Genomic DNA, 27,316 nt, shown 5'->3' with positions numbered 1-27,316 from the left:
GTGTAAGAGGGAGGCAGAATGAAACAGAGACTTGATGTTGGTTTATGAACATTAATAACCTCATTACCTCTTACATGAGTCGAATTAAGATATATATATATATAGAGAGAGAGACAGAGAGAAAAAGAGAGATAGATAGATAGATAGATAGATAGATAGATAGATACATAGATAGATAGATAGATAGATAGATAGATAGATAGATAGATAGATAGATAGATAGATAGATAGATAGATAGATAGATAGATAGATAGATAGATAGATAGATAGATAGATAGATGGATAGATAGATAGATAGATCTCAACACAATTCGTAACAATTTTATATTTTGGCAAATTGGCACTTTTTTTATGAATCCGTATACAACCTCATTTTATGTTTTTTTGTAAGGATCTGTTTACACCCGAGTGACAGGTATGTTTTTACGGATAGGGTTAGGGGTCCTTCATGGTTACTTTTTTCTAAAAATCATTTGTTTTTATATTAATAATATTGTACGGTTTTATACGAAATCGCCACTTCTTTTTCCGTGAGATTGGGTTGAAGATAGATTATATATAGATAGATAGATAGATAGATAGATAGATAGATAGATAGATAGATAGATAGATAGATAGATAGATAGATAGATAGATAGATAGATAGATAGATAGAAAAAATAGGTGCTATTTGTAATTATGTAAGTAAGCAAATAAGTTGATTTATTTCAAAGTAATTGAATATGGTCAATGCCCAGAGTAACCGGGGTTGACAGAGAGTTGGCCTAAAAACCAAGAGGGTCCCTTGTGTATTATAGCTGGAATCATTTTAAGCTGCTTAGCTTGTGGGTTTCTCTTGCTTAGGCTATGGCCAAAATGTTACGCTTGTCTGTAATGTGGTAAAACCACAGTCTGATAATATAGGCCAATGAAATCATAGTCAAAAATATATTTTTAGAAAGTATCATAGGACTCGTAAGCCTAGATGTGTATGTGTGGTCATGTCCGAGGACGATATTTATCTCTCAATGCAATGATTACGTAATGATTCCTAATCCTTTAAATGGCTATTATGCTTTATGCTGTGCATAACTTGCTTTTTGCAGAAAGTAACCAACCCATAGAGTTTTTTGACATTTAAAGTTTGAGATTTGCCAAATGTTCACAGATCGTTGTGAAATAAATTCTTAGCTCCAACACAGATTTTAAAGAAACATATTTTGTACTGTGAAGCAAACAGCTGTTGAATTTATGACTGCTCTTATATGTATGTTCATACATTCAAAGTTCATAGATAAAGAGTATTTCTATTTCCTGGTGGGCACCATTCAGTTTAAAAACTGTGAAAATGTAATAGCTGCACTTGAAAACGTTTTTGTAATTTTTTTACAGGAGAAAACCCTGTAAAAATGATACAGTAAAAATCCGTTGATTGGTTGATTTGCAAGCCACCTGTAATGATGGAGACCTCAGAAAAGAGGGACCCAAATGCAGTCACTTTTATTAATAAAAACACAGTCAAGAACCAGGAACCGAGCAGAATAAATCCTCAGGAACAAAACTGAGTCGCACCAACATGCACCCAAGTAGGACAAGACCTGACAAAGAACACAGGAAACGCAGGGGTTTAAATACACAAAGGCTAACAACAAGACACACCTGAGAACAATCAAGTCTAATGAATGGGGAACCAATCAACAAAAGGTTGAAATTACATAAAAGTCCACACAAGACAGGCGAGCACAGGTTGGGATCATGACACTAAGCTATTTGTCTAATTTTTGTTATCAGTAATGTTCATTAGAATGTTTTGTGTAATATTTTACGTTAGCCTATGTTTATTGCGTTATTTTAGTGTTGTGTGTTACCCTGACGGTATTTGACCATGTGCGAGTATTGGCCACGTTTTGTAGACCGACCACTTACGCTGAACTCTGATTCATTATGTGGCTTACTGTTGCACCAACTGTATTATCATTTTGGTGATCAGTACATTTTAAGGTAGAACATTGGTAAATTAACATTTATAGCCTACATGACTATGGTTATAAGTTCAATATTTATTCTATCCTGCAATATCTGAAACATTTTTCCGTTGTCACGTTCTTGCAACCAAAGATAGCCTGTGATCATTTTCTGACAGTGTCAGAAATTTAGCATGATCATCTCACAGTGTGTTTGCTGCTACATCTACTGACTAGCCAATAAAAAGGCAACATGAAATGGCTCTAAAACAAACCTGCTCACCTCAAGCTCCATTAGTAAGATTGGTATGCCAAGTTGGCGTCTTTTCCCTAGCCATGACCGCATCCATATTCTCCTCTTTCGCTTCCTCCTCTTTTTTTCAGCGCTCATAAAAACCACAATTGCCAAAGTGCGATTTATCTTGGTCTATTTGTTTACCACTTGCGCATGTTTTATTCTTCTATACCTAACTTGTGTCGGTTCAATAGGTGTCATCATCGTACAGTCTACATGCATGTCGTACCCAAGTTTATTTGATCCATGTTGTACAGTGTGATTTGTAATGATCTTATAAGATTGCCGAAATCTCACAGTCTTTAGCAGGCATAGGGAGTTGGTCGTAGCTAGGGTGTTTCAGTTAGGGTGAAAATTTTGTCTGTTTACATAGAAATATCCACTAATCACACCATGTCTAATCTTGTTGACTAAGTGACCTCAGTAAATTAGTCATTTTAAAAGTTTTCTTTTATTTTGGAATGAAATCCAGGATGTTTTGCTTGTGAATGTGTTCTGTGGAGACACATTGTTGAGGTTGTGGCCAGTCAACCAGAAAAAAACTTGGGAACTTGAACTTGAAAACTTGTCATGCAGCTTCCTCTGGATGTGTCATCACACATTGAACTAGAAAGCGTGTCTCCTCTTCCAAGAGTGCAATAGTACACAAGTATGAAAATTAGTGGAGATAAGATGTCGTCTTCCGGGAAATCTGTTGGAACTTGATAATGACATGACCTTGGGGTCATATAACAATGTTGGACATTGAACATAATTCGTTGAAAATAAATTGAACAACGGGAAAATGAACAGCGCACAGTATATAATTACTAGAGTTATAAGATAAAAGGAAAGACATTAGCTGCTTACTGAACATATTTCACTGAGCACTGATTTGAAAAAGTGCAACTAGATCAAAACCACAACCTATCTTGTGTTGTTATGATTTAGCTTACTGTAATCCCTGAACATATGGATTTTACAAGATGCAAGAGTTGCTCTCAACACCCGTTCCACTCAGAAGATGACTGTGCTTAAAATTTGGTCTTCAGAGAGGCAAACTTACCGCCACACACTTCATCCTCAGCAGGCCATTCTCCTGAATGAGGGCCAGAGGGGTTGCTGTAGCAACTGTTGCCAAGATTCCTGCTCAGGACTGGAGTTCTCTGAGCAGAATAGGTACATTCAGTGATTATGTTGGCCAGGACACAGTGAAATCAATTTCAGAAGTATTTTTGGATTATATCCATCAGAGCAAACTCAGTGGCACTTTTTTATTAGAATACTTTTACTTCCTGTCATTTGTCATCACTGCACCAATTGAAACGTTTTCTGTAGGAAATCTTGATGGGAGTCTCATTCTTGAATTCCCATCAAGATTTTCTACAGAAAACGTCCCAATCGGTGCAGTGATGACAAATGACAGGAGTTTGCCCTGATGGGTATAATCCCAAAATACTTCAGGTGACTTGGTTTGAATAAAGATTTAAAGTCGCATTGAAACAGACGTTTTCTCTCCTATTGACGTATGTAAAAGGGAAATGACTTTTCGAACAAGAAAAAATGTAGGGTGGGACTTGTTTCTGTCCATGGGGAATTATAATTAATTTGGCTTTGGAATTAGATGGTTGTGGTTTGCTATTGGTCAATCTCATGTGAGTGACAGGTTGTCATGCCTTTGTGCCAGTAAGCGCATCATCAGAGAAGAGATGTCGCTGCAAGAGGGAGCGAATGAGTGATGTGTACTATGTATGTGTGTTAATAGAAGTAAATAAAATCCTAAATTATATCTGTTCATCATATAAAGTGACCGTATCTCTTCACAAGTCTTGGATTAAACTGCTCGATTGATGGATTTGTTTTATGACACCATGACCTTTTTGGGTCTTCTAAGTTTTGGTGATGAACTTTCAATGGAGGGGTAGAAACCTCCCAGGTTTCATTAAAATATCTTAATTTGTGTTTCAAAGATTAAACAAAGTCTTTTGGGTTTGGAACGATATGAGGGCAGTAAATTATGACAACATTTTAATTTTTGGGTAAACTATCCCTTAATATAAATATACTAAATATACAAATATTATAGAATTGGTTGACTGTTGATAATGTAAGGTAGATTCTATTCCACACGCCGTTAACCCAAAAACTGTTTGTGAAAATGGAAAAGTATGAAATGGAACATGAATGTACATTGGACTAAAAAAAAAAAAACCCATGGGACTTTATTTCAGAGGCCCACCACATACCATTGTTGTATATCTATGTAATATTTCAAAGCCATTAAAAGATATTATCAGATGCTAGCAGACTGTCTGATCACATACACATTTCTGCTTTGAATCACAGGCTTTAGCGAGAGTGTGATTTACACAAGTGTTTTAGAGATTATTTTTAGATATTTGTTGGAATGCGATTCATCTTAAAATATTAAGGCTGTTCATCTCTTCTGCTCACCAAGTTTTTTTTTTTTTTGTAGTTGATTTTCATTTATTTGATATCTGATGAGATGTTACAAGTAGTATTTTTTTCTTGTAGTCCATTTGTGGTGATATTTCTAAGAACAAAGCAACTCTTCTGAAAATAGCCCCCTTGCCTCATTCAAACCCACATTCCCCTGAATAGCCGGGCACCTATAAAATTGGGTTATAAGAGATCACGGGCCAGTGTTATTGGACTGGGACCAGTTTCTGATCTCACAGCTTTGACTTACACAATAGTTCATACTAACACCAAACCTCAGCCAGAGCCAGCCATTGTTTTCTGACTTCCCAGGACTGTAAGGGCCATAAACGCAGCTTTACTGGCCTTGTCACTGTTCTTGGCGCCCTTGGCAGGATTCGATCCTGTGGGGCCATTTGGCAACTTTTTAGCAGGATTGGTTTCATTTAGTAATTGCAAAGAGCTGGCTATTTCCTGGTTCTTCTATGAGCGTTGTGTCACTATTTATGTGGATACACCCTGGTCCTGTAATATGGGAAATTCACAAGCTTCAGATCACAACCCTCTCGTCAGGTTTTATGGGTGACGTTTCCTGCTCTTTGTTTTAGTCGTAATTCTTCTTCTGTTGAAGTCTGCATCGCATGCATGCTTAAACCTATACAATATGTACCCCAGTGTACTCACTCATAAAACATGCAGGAAACAATGCATGCATGGCATCCTTATGAAATATGGATACAGGACTTTGTATGCAGTGGATAATTTCATGTCCTTTCATCTGACGTCTTAGATGTTACAAAGCGTCAGTATCCACAATGCTTGCAACGGTCTCTGGTAGTGCTGGCTAAGACAGCGATCCAGCATTTTCTATCTTATGAACAATAGTCTGTTTTTTGTTGTGTGCAAAACAAAGAAACCGTCTCAAATGCTAGGAATACATAATGCATGTTTTGCATGTGTTTAGGTGCTTCAGAGTTTAATTTTGAAACAACATGGTCGATCAAGTTTAATAATTAGCTGCATCCCAATTTGCATAGTTATATTATGCACGACAAGCACTTTGCTGATGATGGAAAAGTACTGCTGAGTATGTATGACAGACATCCGTGCAATAAAATGTTTCTATGGACTATCTAGCTATCTATCTTAGCTAAATTCATTATTGCATAACTTTTAGATTCATGCACTCTGTAACTGGTTTTTAAAAATGCCATTTTTCTGCAATTGAAAAGGTTGAACAAGAACACAATGAATTGCAATGCATTCTGAAAAACTGAATAATACATGTGAAAAAATATTTACTGAATAGTTCAGTGGCAAAAAAAATGCTCTAACATTTTAGCTTAGCAATATGCTAATGTCAAACTCCATTGAAATCAGTTGTGAGCAGAGTCTACTTTGCTTTTTTGTGTGTTGTACGGTGTTCCTACCTATGCAGAGCATCAAATCAGTCACATCTCAGCTTGGATGCTGCTTTAGAAACAGTCTCACAGTAGGCAGCGAGGCAGCTCTGTAGGTTTTGGAACAGAGCCTCTTTTGTTGTGCAAGATGTTGTGGGCAATACTAGGCCAAAAAACATTCACGTACTATATGCACACTTTAAAATCCAAAAATATTATATAATCTGATTCTGGGCACATTTGATGTTAATGTATGTCATTAACCAAATTTGAGACATCATTTAATAGTCTGACATGCTATTAAGGATATGTAGGCTAGGCCTATATACACAGTAGTATTTGAATCGAGTCAAGATGCAGCGTTGCATTTTGTTTTTTTAATTAAACAATTAGCCTAGCAAGGTATTACTCATATGGGGCTGCAAATAAATTTTTTTGGTCAAGACCCTTTCAAACACATCTTTGCAGATGCAAACACATCTTTCCTAAATACAGAGAACAACCAATTTTTTTTCCCCCTACTAGAGAATAGATTTAAAAATACAATTATTCTGTATTAGAAAAAAACTTATATTTATTTGGTGTTATTCTATGTCAGTTTCATGTATTAGTTCACCCAAAAATGTGAATAATTTTCTCACTTTCAGGATTTTCCAAACCAGTATGGCTTTCTTTTTTTTCTGTGGAACACAAATGTCCTGATCTGTGAACTGATCAATAAACTCGATGGCTTTAGGAGACTTATACGGTAGTTGCATGGACCACTTTTTTTGCAATACTTTGTTTGTTTTTACATTTTTTGGATATTTTCGTGATCAAAGGCATTTTTTTCCCCACACATTATCTTTTGGGAGCTTGTTAGCCTAAGTCCTCATTAACTTTCATTATATTGGCCAAAACATTAATCAAAAATGTTTGAGTTCCATAAAAGGAAGTCAGGAACAACATAAGGTTGAATAATGACAGAATTTAGATTTTTTGGGTGCAATATTTCTTTAAAATCACAAATTTATGTTTATGATCAAATACACTGGTTTAAAAGTTCGGGGTCAGTAATATATATATATATATATATATATATATATATATATATATATATATATATATATATATATATATATATATATATAGTTTTTAAGAAATAAGTTAATATTTTTTTTTCAGCAGGATGCAATAAATTAACCAAAACTGACTGTAAAGACATAATGTTACAAAATATTTATATTTCTTTTACTTAAGGAATGTTTCTTGAGTATCAAATCAGCATATTAGAATTATTTCTGAAGGATCATGTGACACTGAAGACTGGAGTAATGATGCTAAAAATTCAGCTTTCCATAATCAATGTTGTGGGTAACGCAATGTGAGTTACGTAATCAGATTACTTTTTCAAGTAACATGTACATGTAACACATTACTTTTAAATTTAAAACAAAATATCTGAGTTACTTTTTTCAAATAACTAACAAAAGCTACTTTGCTTCCCCATAGACTGACACCTCTCCTGTCCCCATGTTGAGAGAAATAGTGTGTAAGGTGCAGAGGCGTTGTGTGCGCTGTGTGAAAAGATGCTAATTGTAGTTCTAGACTAAATGTGAGCATGCATTTTCTCATCTCACATGCACAAAAACAGATTCAGTATTCCTCAAAATGAATAAAACCAGTGAAATGCAAACTCAGGATATAACACAAACCTGCAGTAATTAAACATGTTAAATTAGACAAATATACTTTATGTAATTAATCTCACTGTCTCAATGTCTTTGCTCCTGTCCTTTGTTGATCCATTTAAACCACATAAGCAAAAATGACTTACTGTAAGATAAACATTAAAGTTTCAGTTTTTTGTATTATTCCTGAAGTAAAAACTTTCTTACTGTGTCTTTTCACTTTTGGTTTGAAATGGCCTTTACATTTGGCAAAAACATGTAAATTGTTATTTGTTATAAAATAAAATAAAACAAGCAAGCCCAGCCCAGGTGAGAAAGAGTAATGCAATATCTAATGCATTACTTACAGTAAAAGTAACTTCACCCAACACTGGCCATAACAGAAATAAACTACATTTTAAATCATATCAAAAAAGAAAGCAGCTATTTTAAATTGTTATAATATTACAATATCATTTTTTATTGTATTTTTGATCAAATAAATGCAGCCTTGGAGAGCATAAGAGACAATTAATAATGTTACCATCCCCAATCTTCTGAACTGTAGTGTAAATCATATTTTGTTGTGAGCTGTTGGTGGACTTGTTTAGCTTTAGACGTTGTCAGCGCACAATAGCCTAGATCAAGTTGTAAATGGGAAATGACTGTGTTCAAGAGTGTTTAAGGAGCGTGTGTGTGTGTGTGTGTGTGTGTCTCCACTCTAGCAGGGGCTGGGGAAAGTCAGTTCTCACAGTAAATTTAACATGCCATGTTCAGCATCATACTCTTCCACTCAGGTTTAATAGTTTATGCGGCCTGCAGACGAGAGTGAGCAAGAGAGATGAAATGCAGACATAAGCAGTGTAAAGATCTTTTTAGGCAGACTCACTCAACAGATTTACCTTAGTATCAGGGTGTGTGTGCATTTGTTTGTGTGATCAAGTGCATGTGCCACATCTGTGAGCATGCAGCTTGTGTGTATACTGTATATGTTTCTGCTGTCTATGTGTGTTTAAGTGTGAACTTTTCTCCACCGGCTGCCCCGGTGCCCAGCTGTCGGCTATGGGATTACAGAGCAGGCAGATTACACCACTAATGAATCTAAACAGAAGGAGACGTGCCAACAGCTGGGTATCCCTGCCCCCTGCTCGATGACCTACTATATTTTCCATGCAGTCAGTATTATGCTTAATATGTTGTCTGTCATTCAATGTTTACAGAATGCATGTGTCCCTTGTGATCCTTATACAAAATGTACAGAGCAGCAATGGTAGTAGCACGCCCACACAACATCATGTTTATTCATATTGATCAAGAACTACACTGTTGTTGTAAATTATGTTATATTTGAATTCGAAGGTCCTGGACCTGTAGTGAATACAATGATTAATTCCGCCAGCCAATGTCTGGTTGAGCCACACATAGTATAGTACTACAGTCAAGTAAAAACTCCATAGGAAAAAAACTTTTTAACGATAACTTTTAAAGACAACCTTACTGTAAGCTACGAGGTTGTTAATCGATGATATTTGCTTGAGTTGAAGACGTAAGCCTGCATTATTTCAACTAGTTTTAAAGGGGTGGTAAAATGCCATTTTCACAAGATGTAAAATACATCTCTGATGTCCCCAGAGTGTGTGTGTGAAGTTTTAGCACAAAATACCCCACAGATATTTTTATATAGCATGTTAAAGGTATAGCGGAGGATCTTTCCCAATTTTAGAAAAGACCCGCCCTCTCCAATTTTTTTAAAAATGCACATGCGCAACACTCTATTTGCTCCCGAGAGGGAACGCTTACATTAACTTTTACTAGCAGTGATTTTAAATGGATTTCTCCAAATAGCATGACAAACTTTACCTGTCTAATAGAATCTTCACGACTGCGGCATCAGTGGGAAGCCCAACCTGTGCTTTTAGCGCACGCCAGCGTGTGAAATATTCTCCCAAAATCACTCTGGTCTTGTTTCTATATTCTGCAGCCTTTCTATTCTTATCATACACTTCGTATAAATTTTTTCTCTTTCGACACTCAGCCATTTTCAAAGGAATGGCTGAAACCGTTAGCCTGGGAAAACCCAGACCACTTCCGGCAAATTTAGATTTGCTCTGCAAGTGGGTCTGCAAAGAGCCCATTGAAACCCATTTCCAATCCGTCGAAATCGCGGCACCAATCAGAAACGTTGGGGCGGGCTTTACACGATGACGACAGAGCAGCGACGGTGACGCAGATTTTGTACATTACAGAGATGGATGCCACCGTGGAACATCACTCGTTCGAATCAGCTATCGCGTCTGTTTCAAGCGATTTAAAATTGTCATTTACAAAAACGGCAAAAGTCGTCAGAAGCCATTGCTACATCTTCCTGAAAAACACAAACAGAGAATAGCTGAGAGTCTCAGATGTTTCTCCGTCGCTCTGATTGGTTTTAGATCTATCCAATTGCGCCCAGAGCCATTTGAGCGACGTCCGTTGGTGACGCCCCTGTGGAAATGAATTGTCTATGGAGCTTTGCCAGACCCTAACTCAGTTACAACTGAGAGTGGTCTGGGTTTTCCTAGGCTATGAAACCGTAACTCATCACACATAATACACCAGAAAGCGAAAACTACATAGGGACGAGCACGTACGACGGCCTTACGTAAACATATCACCAGAATGATTGACACTTAGGTGGACCAATAGTATAGGCCAGAGCATGTGAGCGGAGCGGAGCGCGAGCGGAGCGGGGAGCGGAGCGGTTAATACTTCCTCCTGAGCGGAGAGCGCCTTTCTGAAGATTCCGCTCCGCTCGCTCCGTCCGCTCAGCGCCGCTCGCTCAACCCAGAATGCCCTATTGTGATTTGCTAGTTCGAGAATCGGTGAATTAGCTAAAGTAATAGTGGGTTGGTTATGGAGTTGAGTGCTGACTCAAGTTTAAACACATCACAGTGCTGAGCACGTGTTCGCAGTTCAATCTAACGCATGTTTTTTTTTTTTTTTTATAAAGATAGAATAGTGGAGAAAGAGTTAGTGTTACTGGATCAAGTGCAGTCGAAAATATTTCTTTGAAAATAATAGGCTACTTTGTCCAAGCTAATGTTTCTAAAAGTAAATTCTAAAAGTGATGTAAAGATTGAGACGTTTTTAAATAGACCGCATTACCCGCAGTTTTGGTCTATTTAAACGTTAGAACGCGCGTTTATTTTACTAATGCCAGTAAATCATCCAGCTGTGCTTTGATAAGATGTTGTTAAGTGCATTTCACCTGTGTTTACTTTTATGAGATAGTCCAGATGTGTTTTGTGAAGTTCTACATGCATTTCATCTTGTTTGTGTGTGTGTGTGTGTGCGCGCGTTTTAATATGCCTGTTTTGCAACTGCAGTTATGTTCACGGAAATAAAATAACGAAAACCAAATATACCTTTTCAGTTATTGCATTTAATAGGCAAGTTTGCCAAAGGACTAGACATGTTTTTTTAATTAAGTTAATTTAATGCATTTTAATGAATAAAAAGAACAGACTTTTATTCAGAATCACCCCGAAATAACTTCTATTTACAATCCTAGCTACTGTAATTTATACATTTATTCAAGATATTCATGACAAAGTACAAACAGAAAGCAAGTAGAGACATTTTATGTCTGAGCGGGATTTGTTTTAACGGTGAGCGTGAGCGATTCATCAGTGGAGCGTGAGTGATTTATCAGTGGAGCGTTCGCTTGGGACGCGAGCGACTGAGTGGAGCGCACGCGCATAGAGTGGAATCTTGAGCTGAGCGTCACACTGCTCCGCTTCGCTCACATGCTCTGGTATAGGCTACCCACCCGAAAAAAGAAAATCCTCCGCTATACCTTTAAAGTTGTCACTTTTTGAGGGTTTGCAAAAACGCACCGTTTTGTGCCTGGCCCTTTAAATGCAAATGAGCTGCTGCAGTCAGACAAAGATGGAGAGACTCAAGAAGAAGTGACAACACGTAGAATGCAACAGGACGTGTCTGAATGGTTAGTTGATGAATTTATGTTGCTGATGTGGAGTTAACTATCTTCAATTAGGATATTCTGTCATGGTAATCTATAAATCGCTCGTATAGGAACTGTTGTGAGATGCACACAGAGAGACTTTCTATTGCATGTGAAAAGATGGATGCTAAAGTTTGAGCTGACTCACAAATGTACTCGACTACAACAACTTTTCCTCTTCTCAACATGCACTGCGTGTTCCCAGGGGCGGGTTTATGTAAATTGTAGGGTTGCTGATGTCACTAACCCCGGAGGAATGTCGTTTAGTTCCTACTAGCCATTTGTTGTAGTCCTTTACTTTAAAAGCAAATATCTTCCTTTGCTTTGAACTTTGAGCGTTGTAACTTTACAGATGTTGTTTATGCTCAAACACTAACTAAAGTTAGAAAAGTTAAATCATACTTTACCACCCCTTTAAAGCCCCCCTGTAATTGTATCCCTTAAAACTCATCTTTGATCACCAAAATGACCAAAAAAATTATCTACATGCCTTAAAATAGCTTGAATGTAATTCTACACACTTGCCTCATTTAGTAAATGCAGGTCTATGAATATGCAAATTAGCCCCTCCTCCACTCATTCACACCAGCTCAGAGATCCACTCCTTGACGATCACATCTTGACCTGATTGGTTAACTTACAAGGTAGTTTGTTATGTCAGAAACACCTGAGATTTCAAACCGCGTTTTTGAGACTGTCTTTGGTACACTGCAGTTTTAAGTAGAAAATACTCTGCATTTGTACATGGTTTGTCTTAAAGGAACACTCCACTTTTTTTGGAAATAGGCTCATTTTCCAACTCGCCTAGAGTTAAGCAGTGGAGTTTTCTAGGCCAATATGACTACCCAGACAGCAAACTGACTACGAAACGCATCTGCCGCGGAGGTACAGTGAACTCCGGAACGGATCAAGAAAGCGGATCCGAAACTGTGTCCACTTGCACACCGCGGATACGCCACGGTGGCGGCTCGCGGATCCGGTCCGACATTGCTGCGGTCCCTTTCCGTATCCGTACGTACAAGTTACTGCAATGAATTTAGGCTATAATTTTCCCAAATTAAAACTTAACATACAGGACGTCCGGGATAGAGCTCGAATATGGGGAATGGGAATTAAAAGCAGGCACTGGTCTAACGTTAACTTACTTATGCTACACAGGCTAGCTGCTATTCTGATACTGCAACGCCTTATACAATGGCAACCAAAATCCACGAACATTTTACCAAAACCTTCGACAAAGCAGGTTGCACGGATAGATTATATTTCAATGACAGATATAACATTAATAAAATATATCTTAACGTTACACTTACTTGGCAGCCGAACTTCACGCAAAAGAGATCGACTAATTCCCACGGCGGCAGTTATTATCTAGGCGCGTCCGAAGTGCGGATCCGTATGTGACCCGTTCTGGGTCCGCCGATTAAAAGCGCAGACGGGGCCGATCCGGGAGGCGGGGCTGATCCTGTTAGCGCAGCGAAAACGAATCTGACAGTCAGGCGGATCTGGCGGCTTGAGGGCGGGTCCGCCACGGACTCCTTTGCTGTGTGGGTAGGAACTATACTCTCATTCCTGCGTAATAATCAAGGAACTGTGCTGCCGTAACATGGGTGCAGCAGGTGCAATGATATTACGCAGCGCCTGAAAATAGTCCCCAGCTAGTTAACTTCGTATCTTCCAACGTGACAGGCACTAAGTTTGTAATATCATTGTGCCTGCTGGTACAGCAGCACAGTTCCTATTACTATTATTACGCAGGAATGAGAGTATAGTTCCTAGTCATATTGGCCTAGAAAATCGCAACTTTTCATTTTCTGTCGGTCTTAGTACACAATGTAACTACAGAAGAGTCAAGTTTTAAATAGGAAAAATATCGAAACTCTTTGGTCATTTTTTTGAGAAAGATGCTAACGGGCTAATCAGATTCAATTATCTATGCTAAGCTATGCTAAAAGTGCTACCGCCAGACCCGGAGGTTGGCTGAATGGATTCGAAAACGGTAAAACTCAACTGTTTAACTCAAGGGGAGTTGGAAAATGAGCCTATTTCCAAAAAAAGTGGAGAGTTCCTTTAAAGCATAGGCTAATTAAAAACACCACATAGACATAAACAACATTAAAAGCTTGATTTTCACCTCAGGGGGAATTTAAAATAATTGTGTTTAACAGCCAAATGTGTGGTGAAACACTACATCACCCATGATGCTGTACAGAAAACTCCACCAATTAGAGAGCAAAATAATGCACCAAAAGGGTTAACTCCGCCCACTCCCATGAAGCACCCTAAATAGGCTAATGCTTCATAGGATTGTAGTTCTTTCTATCACTAAGGCTGCCAACTCTCACACATTCAGAGACTGGGGCCCGTTCGCAAAGACCCGCCCCCCTTAGTTACTGTCGCTATGTCCGACAAGCTACGCCGCTCTCATGCCACACCATGTTCTCACGCAGTAAAAAATACATTGCGGAGCATAGAGGATCCTGACAACGTGCTGACTGACAGACCAGGTTACTTTTCGGTTACTTTTGATATTAAACATTTAGCAAAGTCTCACCTTTCAAATTTGGTCATTTTTTAAAAAGAAATTTAAACAATAAATACCGTTTTGTGGCTCTTTAATGTACCTGACAGATCGCTGTTGAGCCTCAGTTAAAGCTGCTCGTGAACCGATCATCTCTTCCTTCTAGTTCATTTACAGCATCAAATAAACATGAATGAACATAAGAAGGAATGTTGTTTTAACCGTGGAAAGTCGTCAGTACACTCCGTTTTTCAAGTTTAAATCCTCCCATGTTAATCTACTAACTCGACTGCTTTGTCGGACAAAATGGCGGATGGCGAAGTATGATTGGTCAGATCACCTGTCAATCAAGCTCCCTGCGAACTGGGTCAAATGACTTTCACACGCTCTCACGCCACACAACACATCCATTTTCTCACGCAAAGATCGCGAAGCAAAGAGAACACTGACACCGACAGACAAGACAGAGCAGGTTACTTTTGATATTCTCCGCTTTCAGATTCTGTCAATTTTATTATGAAATTCAAACAATAAATACCGTTTTTTGGCGCTTGTAAATGTGACGGGACAGATCGCTGTAGCGCCACAGTTCACACATGAATCATTCTTACTCTGTACTAGTTAATATAAACACGAATGAACAATAGGTAGGCTATGTTGAAAGATGCAGTAAAACCAGAGAATGTACAACTTATCGGAATGTGTATGCCTCGTCATAGCCTACATAATATCGACCAATCAGTGTTTTTCAACCGCGGAATGAAACAATAAAACAGCTGGATAACAATATGTCACATAACGTTACATTTAAGTTACCTCAGGAAAGCCATTTCATGTAATGTAAAGCCATTTCATGTCATGTAAAGAAATTATTAGAAAAGTGGGAAATAAAGTGTTTAACTATTTAATAGGCCTATAATTTAAATTGTATGTGGTGTCCTTGCATTGATCGGACGTGTGCATGCAGCTCATCGTTCCTGCATCTTTCAGGACACCTTGACTGATCAGCAGGCTTATATGATTAGGGGTGTGTAGGGTAGGGTAGGGTAGGGACAAGAAAGGTCCCTATAAGCCTAAGGCATCATTTATTTTAATAAATAAAATTTTTATATTATTTTATTATGTATTTTGCTTTTTACACTATCATCTTTTACACTATTTACATGCCATAAAATAACAGGTTTTCAGTATTTGTAGGGACTGATCATAATAAAATTAAAGGGATAGTTCACCTAAAACTGAAAGTTCTGACATGGTTGCTCACCCTCATGTCGTTCCAAAGCTAAATGGTTTGTTTTCTTTTTGTGGAGCACAAATTGAGAAGTTTAGCTGAATGTTCATTCTGCTCTTTTCCATGCAATGAAAGTAATTGGTGACCAGGGGCTGTCAGTCTAAAAAACAATTAAAAGAACCATAAAAATGCAATAGTTGTTGTAATAGCATTCATACGATATAGCCTAAGACTACAAAGTTATCATAGCTTTGAGTGAGAAAAAGTCTGTTATTTAAGTCAGTATTCACAAGCGCTCACATTTGTGTCATATCAAGTATGACGCAATGCATCAAGATATCTCATGCCATGTTTAACATCAAGAATGATGTTGAACTTAAATAGTTTGTCTCATATGTATTGTGATTGCCAAGTTTGAATATGTGCATATTGAAATTGAGGGAATATAATATGAGAACTGTAATGGAGGGAAATATTTTCAATGAATGGTCCTCACACAAATCTAACATTCAAATGTTTTGGTTACACTTAATTTCGATAGTTTACTTGGGGTTACTGGGGGAGTATCAAAATAAAGATACCGGTAAGCAGAAAAAATAAGCAGATCTTAAGCAGATAGTCTACTAATACTCTAATGACTGGTAGTTGACATGTAGTTGCAAAGTTACTTGTCTTAGATAGGTATTAGAATGTCGAAAGTGGACTATCGAAGTAAAGTGTCACCAATGTTTTTAATACTTTATGATATGGAAGCTTGTTTCCACCACTGAATAAAAAATAAAAAAGATAATTAAGACTTTTTATCTCATAGTTCTGACTTTTTTCATCGCAATTACGAGTTTATATCTCACAATGCTGACGTTTTTCTCAGAATTGCAAGAAAAAAACTCACAATTGCAAGAAAATGTCAGAAATGTGAGCTGACTTTTTTCAGAAATGGACTTTATAACACGCAATTGCAAGTTTATTTCTCACAATTCTGAGTAAAATGTCTGAATTGCGGGGATATGAACTTGCAATTGCGAGAAATTGTGCAATAAAAAAATTGCAATTACCTTTTGTAGCTTAGTGGCTATTTTTTATCATTTTATTCTAAAGACTATTTTTGTTCTCTTTCCTCATATGCTTCATTACAGCCATCGTGACATCTATATTATGTTACTACTTTTATGATGCATTAATGTATCATTTATTTTCTTATTTTCTTATTTTTGGAGTTTTGACAGGAATCTGGTCCGCCATTCATTTTCATTGTATGGAATGGAAAAGAGCAACATGAACATGATGTCTAACATCTCTGTAAACAGATGGAATTAAATCTTATGGGTTTAGATGGAAGGACATATCATGGTTGAGTAAATTATGAGATTCATTTGAAAAACAGTCCTCAGTCAATTCCTCTTCTTTAAATTGGTGTGTTTCCAGTTTCCTTCTTTGTCTAGGTTACAGTCCTAAGTCTATACATAACTTTTATATCCCTTTCTTTCTCTCTTCTTCTTTTTTCTTCCTCTCAGTTCCGTCCTTCTCATCAGGATCTCTTAGGAATGATGGAATAAAGGCGGCTGATGTTCTAACAGTTTTAAGAGAGAAGGTTGCCTTTGTCTCAGGTGGGAAATGTATAATTGCATTGTAAACACACACACACACACACACACACACACACACACACACACACACTCACACATTAATTCACTGTGGAACAGCTTTGTCTCACCACCACCTCTTAAGCATGCACACACACAGACTCATGGGTATTACCATAATTAGGGCCATTGAAGTGCTTTGAGTAGTAAATTTAGTAATAAAATGATCCTCTTCTTTTCAGGAGGAAGAGATAAGAGAGGGGGACCCATCCTTACCTTTCCTTCACGAAGTAATCACGACAGAATAAAGCAAGAAGACTTGCGCAAACTGGTGACCTACCTCTCTACTGTGCCCAGGTTATAAAATTCCAACATTTATTTGTTACTTAAAATGTCCCTGAAAGATATCCCTGAAGAAAAGTGTCCTGAGAAAGCGTCTCTGTGAACAGCAAAAAAGGCTTGCTTGTGCTTGTTTAGGCTTCAAAAACCTTATCAAAACAGCTCAAATTGCTTTCAGCACATCTACACTTTATCATAATATAATAGTTTTATATTAGACAGTTTGTGACATAAAGGATGACATGGATGCGTTTAAAGCGTTTGATTAGAGCATCTATTTGATCTTTAGGGCATTCTGATGCAATGTGATCCAACTCTAAAATCATATAGCTCCCCAGCTAACAGACAGAACGTTCTGGCAAGGTTCTCGCTAAGTTATGAACAAACATGAATCCATTAACGTTAATCGAATGTTCGTTCTAAGTTATCTGGTCTTCTAATGTTCTCAAAATGTTCACAAAAATGTTATTTATTCCATTTTTATTTTAGTTAGTTTTTAAATGTTACTACAGTACTTGATTCAGAATAGTCAGAGAACATTCAAAAGTAACATTACCATAATCTTTAAAGAATAATGAAATGGAATGTTCCCTTTAACGTTCACACAACGTTAGCAAAATGTTCTTAGAACATATTTCTGTTTGCTAGGTTCATTGATGTATAACTCTGCAAACTTAAGCAGTTGTGCAAAAGATATGCACAGATTTGTATCCACATTTTCCTGGATGGCCTTAAGTTGTTGGCCTTCCTCTGACATTGTCAATCCCTGTTTCCTGTGCAGTGAGGATGTAAGTAAGCGAGGATTTACAGTGATCGTAGACATGCGTGGGTCTAAATGGGATCTAATCAAGCCGTTGCTGAAGACGCTACAGGAGTCATTTCCAGCTGAGATCTGTGTCGCTCTCATTATCAAACCAGACAACTTCTGGCAGAAGCAGAAGACCAACTTTGGCAGTGCCAAATTCACCTTTGAGGTATAGGAATGGAATTTTGTCAAATAAGGAACCCATAGAAAAATACATCTGCTTTTTTGATTTACTTTCATATAGATTTTTTTAAATTGTTAAGGTCCAAAGACTGACAAAATGTATTGATCTGCCAGTACAGAGCCTCCATTGTGTCTGTTTTGTACTTTTCAGATTTTTTTATTTTTATTGCACTATTGTCCAAAAGATGGGGTCAGTCATTTTTTGGTTTCACTTTATTTTGATGGTCCCTTCAACACATTCTGTTGACTATAAGTTGACTATAAATATACATTGCACCTACATTTCTACTACCTCTCATAGAGTGTTAGTAGAGTTTTAGTAGACTGGTAGAGTAGGGGTAAGAATAAATTGACATGTAGTTGAAAAGTTACTTATAGTCAGTAGTCTGTTGGAGGACCATCACAATAAAGTGTCAGCAGATCTTAAAGGTACACTGTGTAGTTTTTTAAGTATTTTATTAGCTAAAATTAATGCCCTCATAAATATGTCCTCATTAGTGTAAAATTACCTCTGCCAATGATATGACACATCCTCGTAAGCAAAGAATTTCTTATCTTTATTTACATTGTCCAAGTCCAAGGAGGCTTCCATGTCGTTCCGCCATTTTGAAAAACTATGAGAGGGACAAAATACACTAGCCTACCTCAACGCGTTTCCACAACGCGTTTTCCTTCAGAGCCAGCGTCACGTGACTGAAACCAGCTGAAACGGACAAGGAGATCAGTGAGAGACACTTGTCACTGTCCCGGCAAATTTAAAAGGCTGGACTGCATGGTACTTCATAATGTTGTGTGTAAAGTTGCAGTTTGTTTGAAATAACGAACCTCATCACCCGAAAGAAAATTAGATGAAGTGCTATTGGAAGACATGTTGTCATAGCTTGTTGGTACATAACGGCTACCGTAGTTGCAACACATTTGAAAAAGCGACGTGCTAGAGAGCACTATTCGTTTGAATGCAAAATACAATTTCACCGCTAGATGGGAGAAATTCCTACACAGTGTACCTAGAGAAGCAGAGAGTCTACTAATACTCTAAAGAGAGTTTGTTGACATATAGTTGCAAAGTTACTTATAGTCAACAGAATGTTCAAAAGGGACCATCAAAATAAAGTGTTACCCAGTTTGTTATTTTAATTTGTTTCAAAATGTAGTTTATTCCTGATGCAAAGCTGAATTGTCAGCATCATTACTCCAGTATTCAGTGTCACATGATCCTTCAGAAATCATTCTAATATGCTGATTTGCTGCTCAAGAAACATTTCACATTAATATCAAAGTTGAAAATGGTTACGCTGCTTAATAATTTTTTCTTTGATGAATAGATAGAACAAAGCATGAAAAGAACAGCATTTATCTGAAATATACATTTTGGTTACACTTTATTTTAGGTTTCTTTGTTATAGTGTAATTATACATTTAAGCACTGAGTAATATTAATTAACTACATGCACTTACTATAGGGTTAAGATTAGGGTTTGGTTTGGTTTGGTTTTAGGGTTAGTTGCATGTAATTATGCCTAATTTATAGTTATTACTATAATAACCGCATGTTTATTTGTAAATTAGTTTTACAATGTGCAGTCGGTCACTCTCTTGTGCTCTTTTTTTCTCTTAGACCAGTATGGTTTCAGTGGAAGGTCTGACTAAGTTGGTGGACCCATCTCAGCTGACGGCAGATCTTGAGGGGACCCTGGAGTACGACCACGTGGAATGGACTGAGCTCCGCGTGTCTCTTGAGGAGTTCACCGGAGGCGCTCTTCACCTCCTTTCCCGGCTGGAGGAGCTTCAGGAGGTGCTTTCCTGCCAAGAGCTGGCCACTAACGCAGAGGAAGCGCGGAAACTCTTGGAGGAGCACGCTCGACTGAGGAAGACTATGACGAAAGCACCAGTGGATGAGTTAGACCATGAAGGACAGCGACTCCTTCAGAAGATCAGGGACGGAGGAGACGGAAGGCTGTCTGGTGGGGCCGACTTCCAGAGTTTGGTGCCTAAGATTTCCGCCCTGCTGGATAAACTTCAAGTTACACGGCAGCACCTTCTGCAGGCCTGGCTCAACCGCAAACAACAGCTGGACCAGTGTTTTCAGTTACGGCTGTACGAGCAGGATGCAGAAAAGGTTAGAGGATAGGATCAGTATGACACATGTTGAAGGGAAAATTGGGAAGAACTGTCAGGGATGAACAAACAAGGAGAAATAATGATATACAATGACAATCATAAAACAAAAATTGTAAATGTGTAACCATGATGTGATAATGACTATACAACAACAACAACAATAGTAATTATTATTTATAATCATTTATTATTATACATTTTTTAATGTGTTTTAAATCATGTGTTTTATAATATTTAATGTATGCAATAAATTATTACAAAAATATGCAATTATAAAAAACAATAAATAAATATTTAATTAGTAATCATTTAATTATTATTTATATTTTATTTCAATTTTACTAAATTAAACATTTAAATTAATAAAGAATAATTTACCATAGTAATAATAATATTGAACTGTGCATTTAAAAAAAGCATAATAATTATTAATATTATTATTATTATTAGGAGTGATAAAATTGCAATGCTAACATTTATGTCTGGATTTTTTTGCTTCCAGACAATAAACCATAGATGGAAAAATGCAGTGCATAAAAGAGCTTTTGTTGACAACAGATTTATAAATACGGACCCCCCTCATAACATGTGGAAGAAAAAATTAATATTGTGGAAAAAAATAGAATTAATTTCCACGACGTCGTAGCCATTTTGCACTAATTTGTTCCCTCAGGTACATACTCTCTCATATATATATTGCAGAGGTAAACACCACTCACATTTTTAATAGCATGTTTCAACAAACAATTAGCTAACGGTAGTAGAGTAATAGAGTTGAAGGTCATATGAAAGTGTAAATAATAAATGATCGTAATGATAATGGAATGTTCACTGTGCTCCCTTCTGTGGCCTGATGTCCACGGGAGGCCTTGTGTTCCGTTTAAACCCAAACGGAGAGACAGTCTCACACTCCCCGGTCCTGCTGACTGAGCCCATCTGTGCTCCACAAGAGCCAGAACACTAAGGGCTATTGCTTGTACAGCAGCCAAAGAGAAAATCTGTGTATATTAAGGTTCACGTGTAGATCACAAGAACACTAGCAGGGAGTCAAATCACTCAAACCCCTAGAATGACTGTTAAGCAAATTTGCCTGGGCCTTTGTAAATATTTATGCAGAAATATCCATCTTGATTGGTCCAGTATGGTAATCTTCAGCCTGTGGTCATAGTTTGCTACTTTATGTGTGTGTCTAAGAGTTTTTTTTCCAAACCGTCTGTGAATGCAGCATTTCTCTCTCTCTTTTTCGCTGTTCGTAGATGTTTGAATGGATCGGACACAATAAAGAGCTGTTCCTGCAGACACACACAGACATCGGAGTGAGCTACCAGCATGCAGCAGATCTACAGACCCAGCATGACCACTTTGCCATGAACTCAATGGTACGATGGGGAAATTGTACAGGAAAACAGCCTTGATACACTCTCACTAGACAAAATGAGACAGCCTTTGTGTCTTCTTGTTACTCATTTAATGGTGTCGTCCTCTGGCATCCTGTCTCTCTTTTCAGAATGCATATGTGAATATCTCGCGAATCGTCTCGGTGGCGACGCGGCTCTGTGAGGCGGGTCATTACGCCTCCGCTCAGATACAGCAGATCTCTGGTCAGTTGGATCAGGACTGGAAGAGCTTTGCCTCGGCACTGGAGGAGCGCAGCGCCATCTTGGCCATGTCCTCTGTTTTCCACCAAAAAACCGAACAGGTAATAACTGGGCTGTTTGGTTGCTTATTGTTTTTAAGAACACATTTATCAAAATTAGATTTGTGATTTTAGAAATTATTTTTTGAAGCTTATCCAATTTCCCCCTATTATGCTTTTTTAAATTTTGTTTTGCTGCTCTCTTACAACAGGTTTACATGCATTCAAGGTCAAAAACACTTTAACTTTCTAATAATATACATTGCACATCACCTCATTTGTCAAAGTGAGTTTAAAGATTTAGACTCTCTAAATCCCTCCTTTCCGCGTGCCTAATCTGCTCTGATTGGTCAGACGGCCCAGTCTGTTGTGATTGGTCTACCACTTACAGCGCGTGTCAGAAACTCAATGCCGATTACTATATCTGAATTTCATCTCTGAAGGCTTCCTCAGCTCTTGTATACACAGTGATACGAATTATGGCAATTGGTATTGATGGTATTTCTACATATCAATTCCAGCGCAATTCCTCGTCCTTTAGTAGTGTATGCAAAGTGGATTTGCTACACAGAAAACATGTCGATAACACGACCCGAACTCTTCCAGGCCTCAGCTACAACTACAGTTGTTTGAGAGCGGGTCAAAGTTGACGTCATTCGTCGGCAGCCAATGAAGACCATAGGTTGGCATTATGCAAATGTGTTGAATTTTAGTGATTTAGTTTTTGCCTATGTTCATGCCTGTGTAAATTTAGTTACATGGGCAATGGGCATGTAAAAAGAAGTGAGACTGGAATTGAGTCGTTTCAGTAATTCAGAATATGTATATACAGCATGAAAGTTCATATTTGAAAAAGCACAATAGGGGCACTTTAATAAAAAAAATGTAATGTCAGGTGGTGATTGTTTATAAAAAGGACCATATTTTGTACTTCTGGGATTTTCCCTGAGTAGGGTCATCACTAAAATTCTATGTATTGTTTCTTACAGCGAAATAGTAATGATTTTTGTTTTATATTACCTTTTTCATTACCATTAAAATTCTTGAAGTTCAGTTTAAAATCTGTTGCAGCTCCTGTGATTAGTTGGAGTCTGTGTCACAAGTGACATTTTACACTTTATGTAAATGATCAGTAATGATACACTATACTCTTTGCTTTTGAAATGAGTAATAATGCACCTTAATGAATCAGACATTTTTGCTGATTATTTTCTATATTTGGTGGACTAGGGACCGAACTTTGCATTGTGAGCATCGTCAAACTCTATTATTTTAAAAGAGCAATCAAAATGTGTAGATCAAAAATATTCTTAAAATCTTTTGTTTTAAACAATGTTATGCATTGTGAAATCTGAAGTATGGCCTCAATTTGATTTGATTCAGGTCAATTTGGTTATTTTGTTGTTTCATAACAATTTTTCAACTAAAACCAAGTATTGTATTTTGAGTGATATTTTGATGTGTAGGCTACGATTGTTATGAATGCATTACATTTTTATTTCCAGATTGATGCATTGTGATGCATCATTTACATTTTACACCATTAGTGTAATGATTTACCCTGTGTGTTTCTAAACTGTAAAACTGTTTTGAAAGGTAACCTAAAATGTGGTACAGTAAGATTAAATGAACTGGATTTATTTAAGTCAAAAATATGATTTAATATCACTGATTGCATTAGGCTAAGTAACCACCACTGTTGCTACTTTTTAAAATCCAACTAATGCTTATTTAGTTGATGTTATTTCCTACGTAATTCCTGATTTCCTCTATGTGCAAATACTTAAGGCTCCTCTATCAGCTTCAGTCTGATTCTTCATTAATAACTCATTTGTGTAAATGTGCACACATACGTAGCTTCTTCGTGCCTTTTTGATTTATGACCCCAATATGTATGATCTTCAGCAACTCTGTTTAATAATGTCTGAGCTTGTTTTTAATGAGTTTGCGCGACTGTGCACCTCTGTCCTCTGGTTTTATTACATGGACCTTTTACACTGTAAAGTTTGAGAGCGTGTTTTCTCTCTGTGCTGTTCTTAGTTTCTGTCCAGCATGGAGGGATGGGTGAAGTCATGCGGTGAGGGCGGATTGCCAACAGCGACACAAGAACTTGAGATGGCCATTCACAACCATCAGAATCTGTACGAGCAGGTCACCACAGCATATACAGAGGTGACCATTTCACAAGCTGCTCTTTTTAAAATATAAAAATGTACACTTTTTAAATATGAGATGTAGTCTATGTACTATGTTTGTGGCCAATGCATTTCAGAGTTGGTTGGTGCAATGTTGTGGATCTGGCTGTGGTAGTTTTGAAATGGCTAATACAGTGGAGAAGATGCATTAGGCAATTATTTGCTATATTTTTACATTATTTAGATGTGTTACATAAAGTAGCCACCCATATAGACAGTGATACAAGTGGACATATAGATACATTGTAAACAAATGTATTTTTCGAAGTTAAACCATATTAAGTTAAATCATATTCGAAGTTATTACCATGTTTTGCAATAATATACTATTTCAGTCTTTCTCCTTTACAATTTCAGTGTTACTTGCAGTTTCTTTAATTATTTGTAAAATTTACTAACAATTTCTGAGTGAAAATAGTTTCATATGATGCATTTCATACTGTACAATAAGCTTAAACCGATTGCCCTTGTAGAGCAGATTTAGTTCACAAACAACTTTTAGTAGTGTACTGTATAGCCTAAATAGGATTTTTATTCACGATAAACAATACTAAAATTTGGCATTAGCAACTTACTCTTCGTGCCATATCTCAAATCCTCTTCACACTCGAGCTCGAGGATCATATTAATTCTGGTTCTTGATTAATTTTGAGTCTGACAGGACCAATTCAGTGATTTGTTAACAGGGCTTGACATTAACTTTTTTTTTACATTAACTGTGGCTAGTGGTTTTCCAAAGTTGCTTGCCACTCAGCATTTTCACTGGCCACAATTTTAACATTGATAACACCAACAAAATTAATCCAGAGCAAATGAAACGAGTGAGTGAGGGGAGGCGGGTTTGTGTGTCAACTCGCTGTCGGAGAGATGAGAGAGCGTCAAAGTGCAGCTGGTATTGTGCATCTATTCTGGGAAAAATGAGTATCGGAAACATTTCAGATATTTCAGTATCGAAAAATCTATATTTTGATAACAGTACATTGCACTGAATTTATTATTTCAGATGCCTTTTTACACGACTACAGTTAAAAAATCTATATATTATATATAAAATTCAACCCTCAAAAGTGGGTGGTAAAGTGACTGCGTTACACGCCTCTGCTGAAATCCACCCGCATTTGGCATGTTGGTGGATGTTAATGTCAAGCCCTGGTTGTTAACCACAAACTTGCTCCGAACGAATCATTGAATTAGTGATTTGATTTGAGAACAGCTGCAACTTGATCAGTCATTCGCAAATGAATTGAAGCGATTTTACAGATTCATTGAAAAGAATCAAAAGAATGATTTGTTCATGACACGAGGAGACACGACTACATCAGGTTTGAAATAATGAGAAACTATGATTTTATGAAATGTAATGGATTAAAAAAGTAAGATATTATGCTTTGTAATGTAGTAATCAGAACTTTAAAACACAAAGTAATGAAATACAAAGTAGTGAAATTGATATTTCTGATTGCAGGTCAGTCAGACAGGAAAGACTCTACTGGATGTGTTGCAGAGGCCTCAACCCCCGGCTGACTCAGGGTCTCTGACGGCGGGGGCCGATTATAGTCAGGCGGTGAGGGTGGTTCTGGAGATGGTCCATGAGGTAGTTATTCAGTATCGCAGACTGGAGGGTCTCCTGCAACATCGCAAGCTTCGGCTGCACCAGAGACTTCAGCTGTGTGTGTTTCAACAAGACGTGCAGCAGGTATATCATATGCATGCACTCATATGCGCACATGCATGCATTCAACACACACACATACACTATACCCACATAATTCAACATCTGACAAATTTGACCTAAACTCTCGACCTTTCAGTAGCTGTTTTTAGATCTTTGCATGTAACGATGTTTCTCCTGCGGCAGAACAAATATCAACTGCACAGAGTATTAGAGGAAGTGACAAGGAAGTGACACGGACTCTGACTCATAGAGTCGACTGAGATTGCCTCAGCATCCTCGAGGGACGGCAGTATTGTGCTTGGCCTATAGTCAGTTCCTCCAACAATACACTCCACTTCCTGTGGCCGTCGCCTTCAGGGGCTTTTTGTTGTACCTTCACCGGTTCTCTGTCAGGACTGTGTTGTTTCTTTGATGTGACTGGATCCTTTCCAGGGACTCTTTAGACAGAAATGAGGCCTACTCGAGCATTGAGCTTGTGCAGTGAACTAAAGAACCTTGACTTCTTACTGATGAAGTGTGTTGAACCTTTTCAAAATCAACTGAGCCTCTTTACAACAAATTATTTAAGCTCTGACTTGCTTTTAGGATGGGTAAAATGTTCCTATGGGAAAGAAACATTACAAATTAGGCAACTCATGTGAAAAAGAAGTAAACTTTTGCATACTCATTACAGAAAAAATATACTTAAGTGAAAATATTCAAGTGCTAACTGAATGTAATGTTTTTTGACAACTTAATTGCATATTATTTGAAAATTAAATGAACGTTTATATTATATGAAGTTTATATTAAATGCAAAAAAATTTTTTTGACTTAATTAGAACTTAAAACTTATTTTTATGTCATTTCATAATTACTTTTAAATAGTACTGCCGAATGTAATTTTTATTGAAACTTTTATTTAAATATATTTGTAATTACACATTTATAATGATGACGATACTATTTATTACATTTAAAATATTACATTTAAATATAAAATCAAATAACACTCTACAGTTAAAATTCTAATCAAGTACTACATATGCTTTAGTATGATAGTCAACATATCAAAATAAGTGTATTTCTTTTAAGTACAACAAACGATTATTATTATTAAAAATGATATAAACTGTACTTCAACTTTTAATTTAACATGATTACAAAGTGCACTTTAAAAGTGTTCTTAAGTGTGTTAAGAAACAGTCATTAAAGTTTTATTCTCTTTAAGTACATTTAAGTGGCATTTTATTTCATTAATGTTATGTTATCTGGATGTCCAGTTTTTTTTTTTTGTTTTTTTGTGTCAAGAAGATTTGAAGTACTGTACGCTACAAGT

General features: G+C 37.1%; 1 protein-coding gene across 2 annotated transcripts in view; it reads left to right on the top strand.

Annotated features, from left to right (window-relative positions):
- The window catches only part of kalrnb (kalirin RhoGEF kinase b), a 93,388-nt gene that overhangs the window by 2,460 nt on the left and 63,612 nt on the right, over positions 1–27,316 (top strand). Inside the window, exons 1-9 of one of the 2 annotated variants that reach the window (XM_079629276.1) lie at positions 1,707–1,726; positions 16,976–17,068; positions 17,287–17,401; positions 18,165–18,357; positions 19,990–20,490; positions 21,749–21,871; positions 22,000–22,191; positions 24,169–24,300; positions 25,789–26,019. In XM_079629276.1, the coding sequence (XP_079485402.1) occupies positions 18,205–18,357; positions 19,990–20,490; positions 21,749–21,871; positions 22,000–22,191; positions 24,169–24,300; positions 25,789–26,019 (1,332 nt within the window). In that variant the 5' untranslated portion in view covers positions 1,707–1,726; positions 16,976–17,068; positions 17,287–17,401; positions 18,165–18,204. Of the gene's footprint in view, positions 1–1,706; positions 1,727–16,975; positions 17,069–17,286; positions 17,402–18,164; positions 18,358–19,989; positions 20,491–21,748; positions 21,872–21,999; positions 22,192–24,168; positions 24,301–25,788; positions 26,020–27,316 lie in introns of those variants that run through there. The other variant, XM_079629275.1, reaches the window with a different exon arrangement.

The sequence above is a fragment of the Phoxinus phoxinus genome (genome assembly GCF_949152265.1).
Source record: "Phoxinus phoxinus genome assembly, chromosome: 11".
Classification (NCBI taxonomy): Eukaryota; Metazoa; Chordata; class Actinopteri; order Cypriniformes; family Leuciscidae; genus Phoxinus; species Phoxinus phoxinus.
Note: the sequence above shows the minus strand (reverse complement) of the source record. Positions and strands in the feature narration are given on the sequence as shown.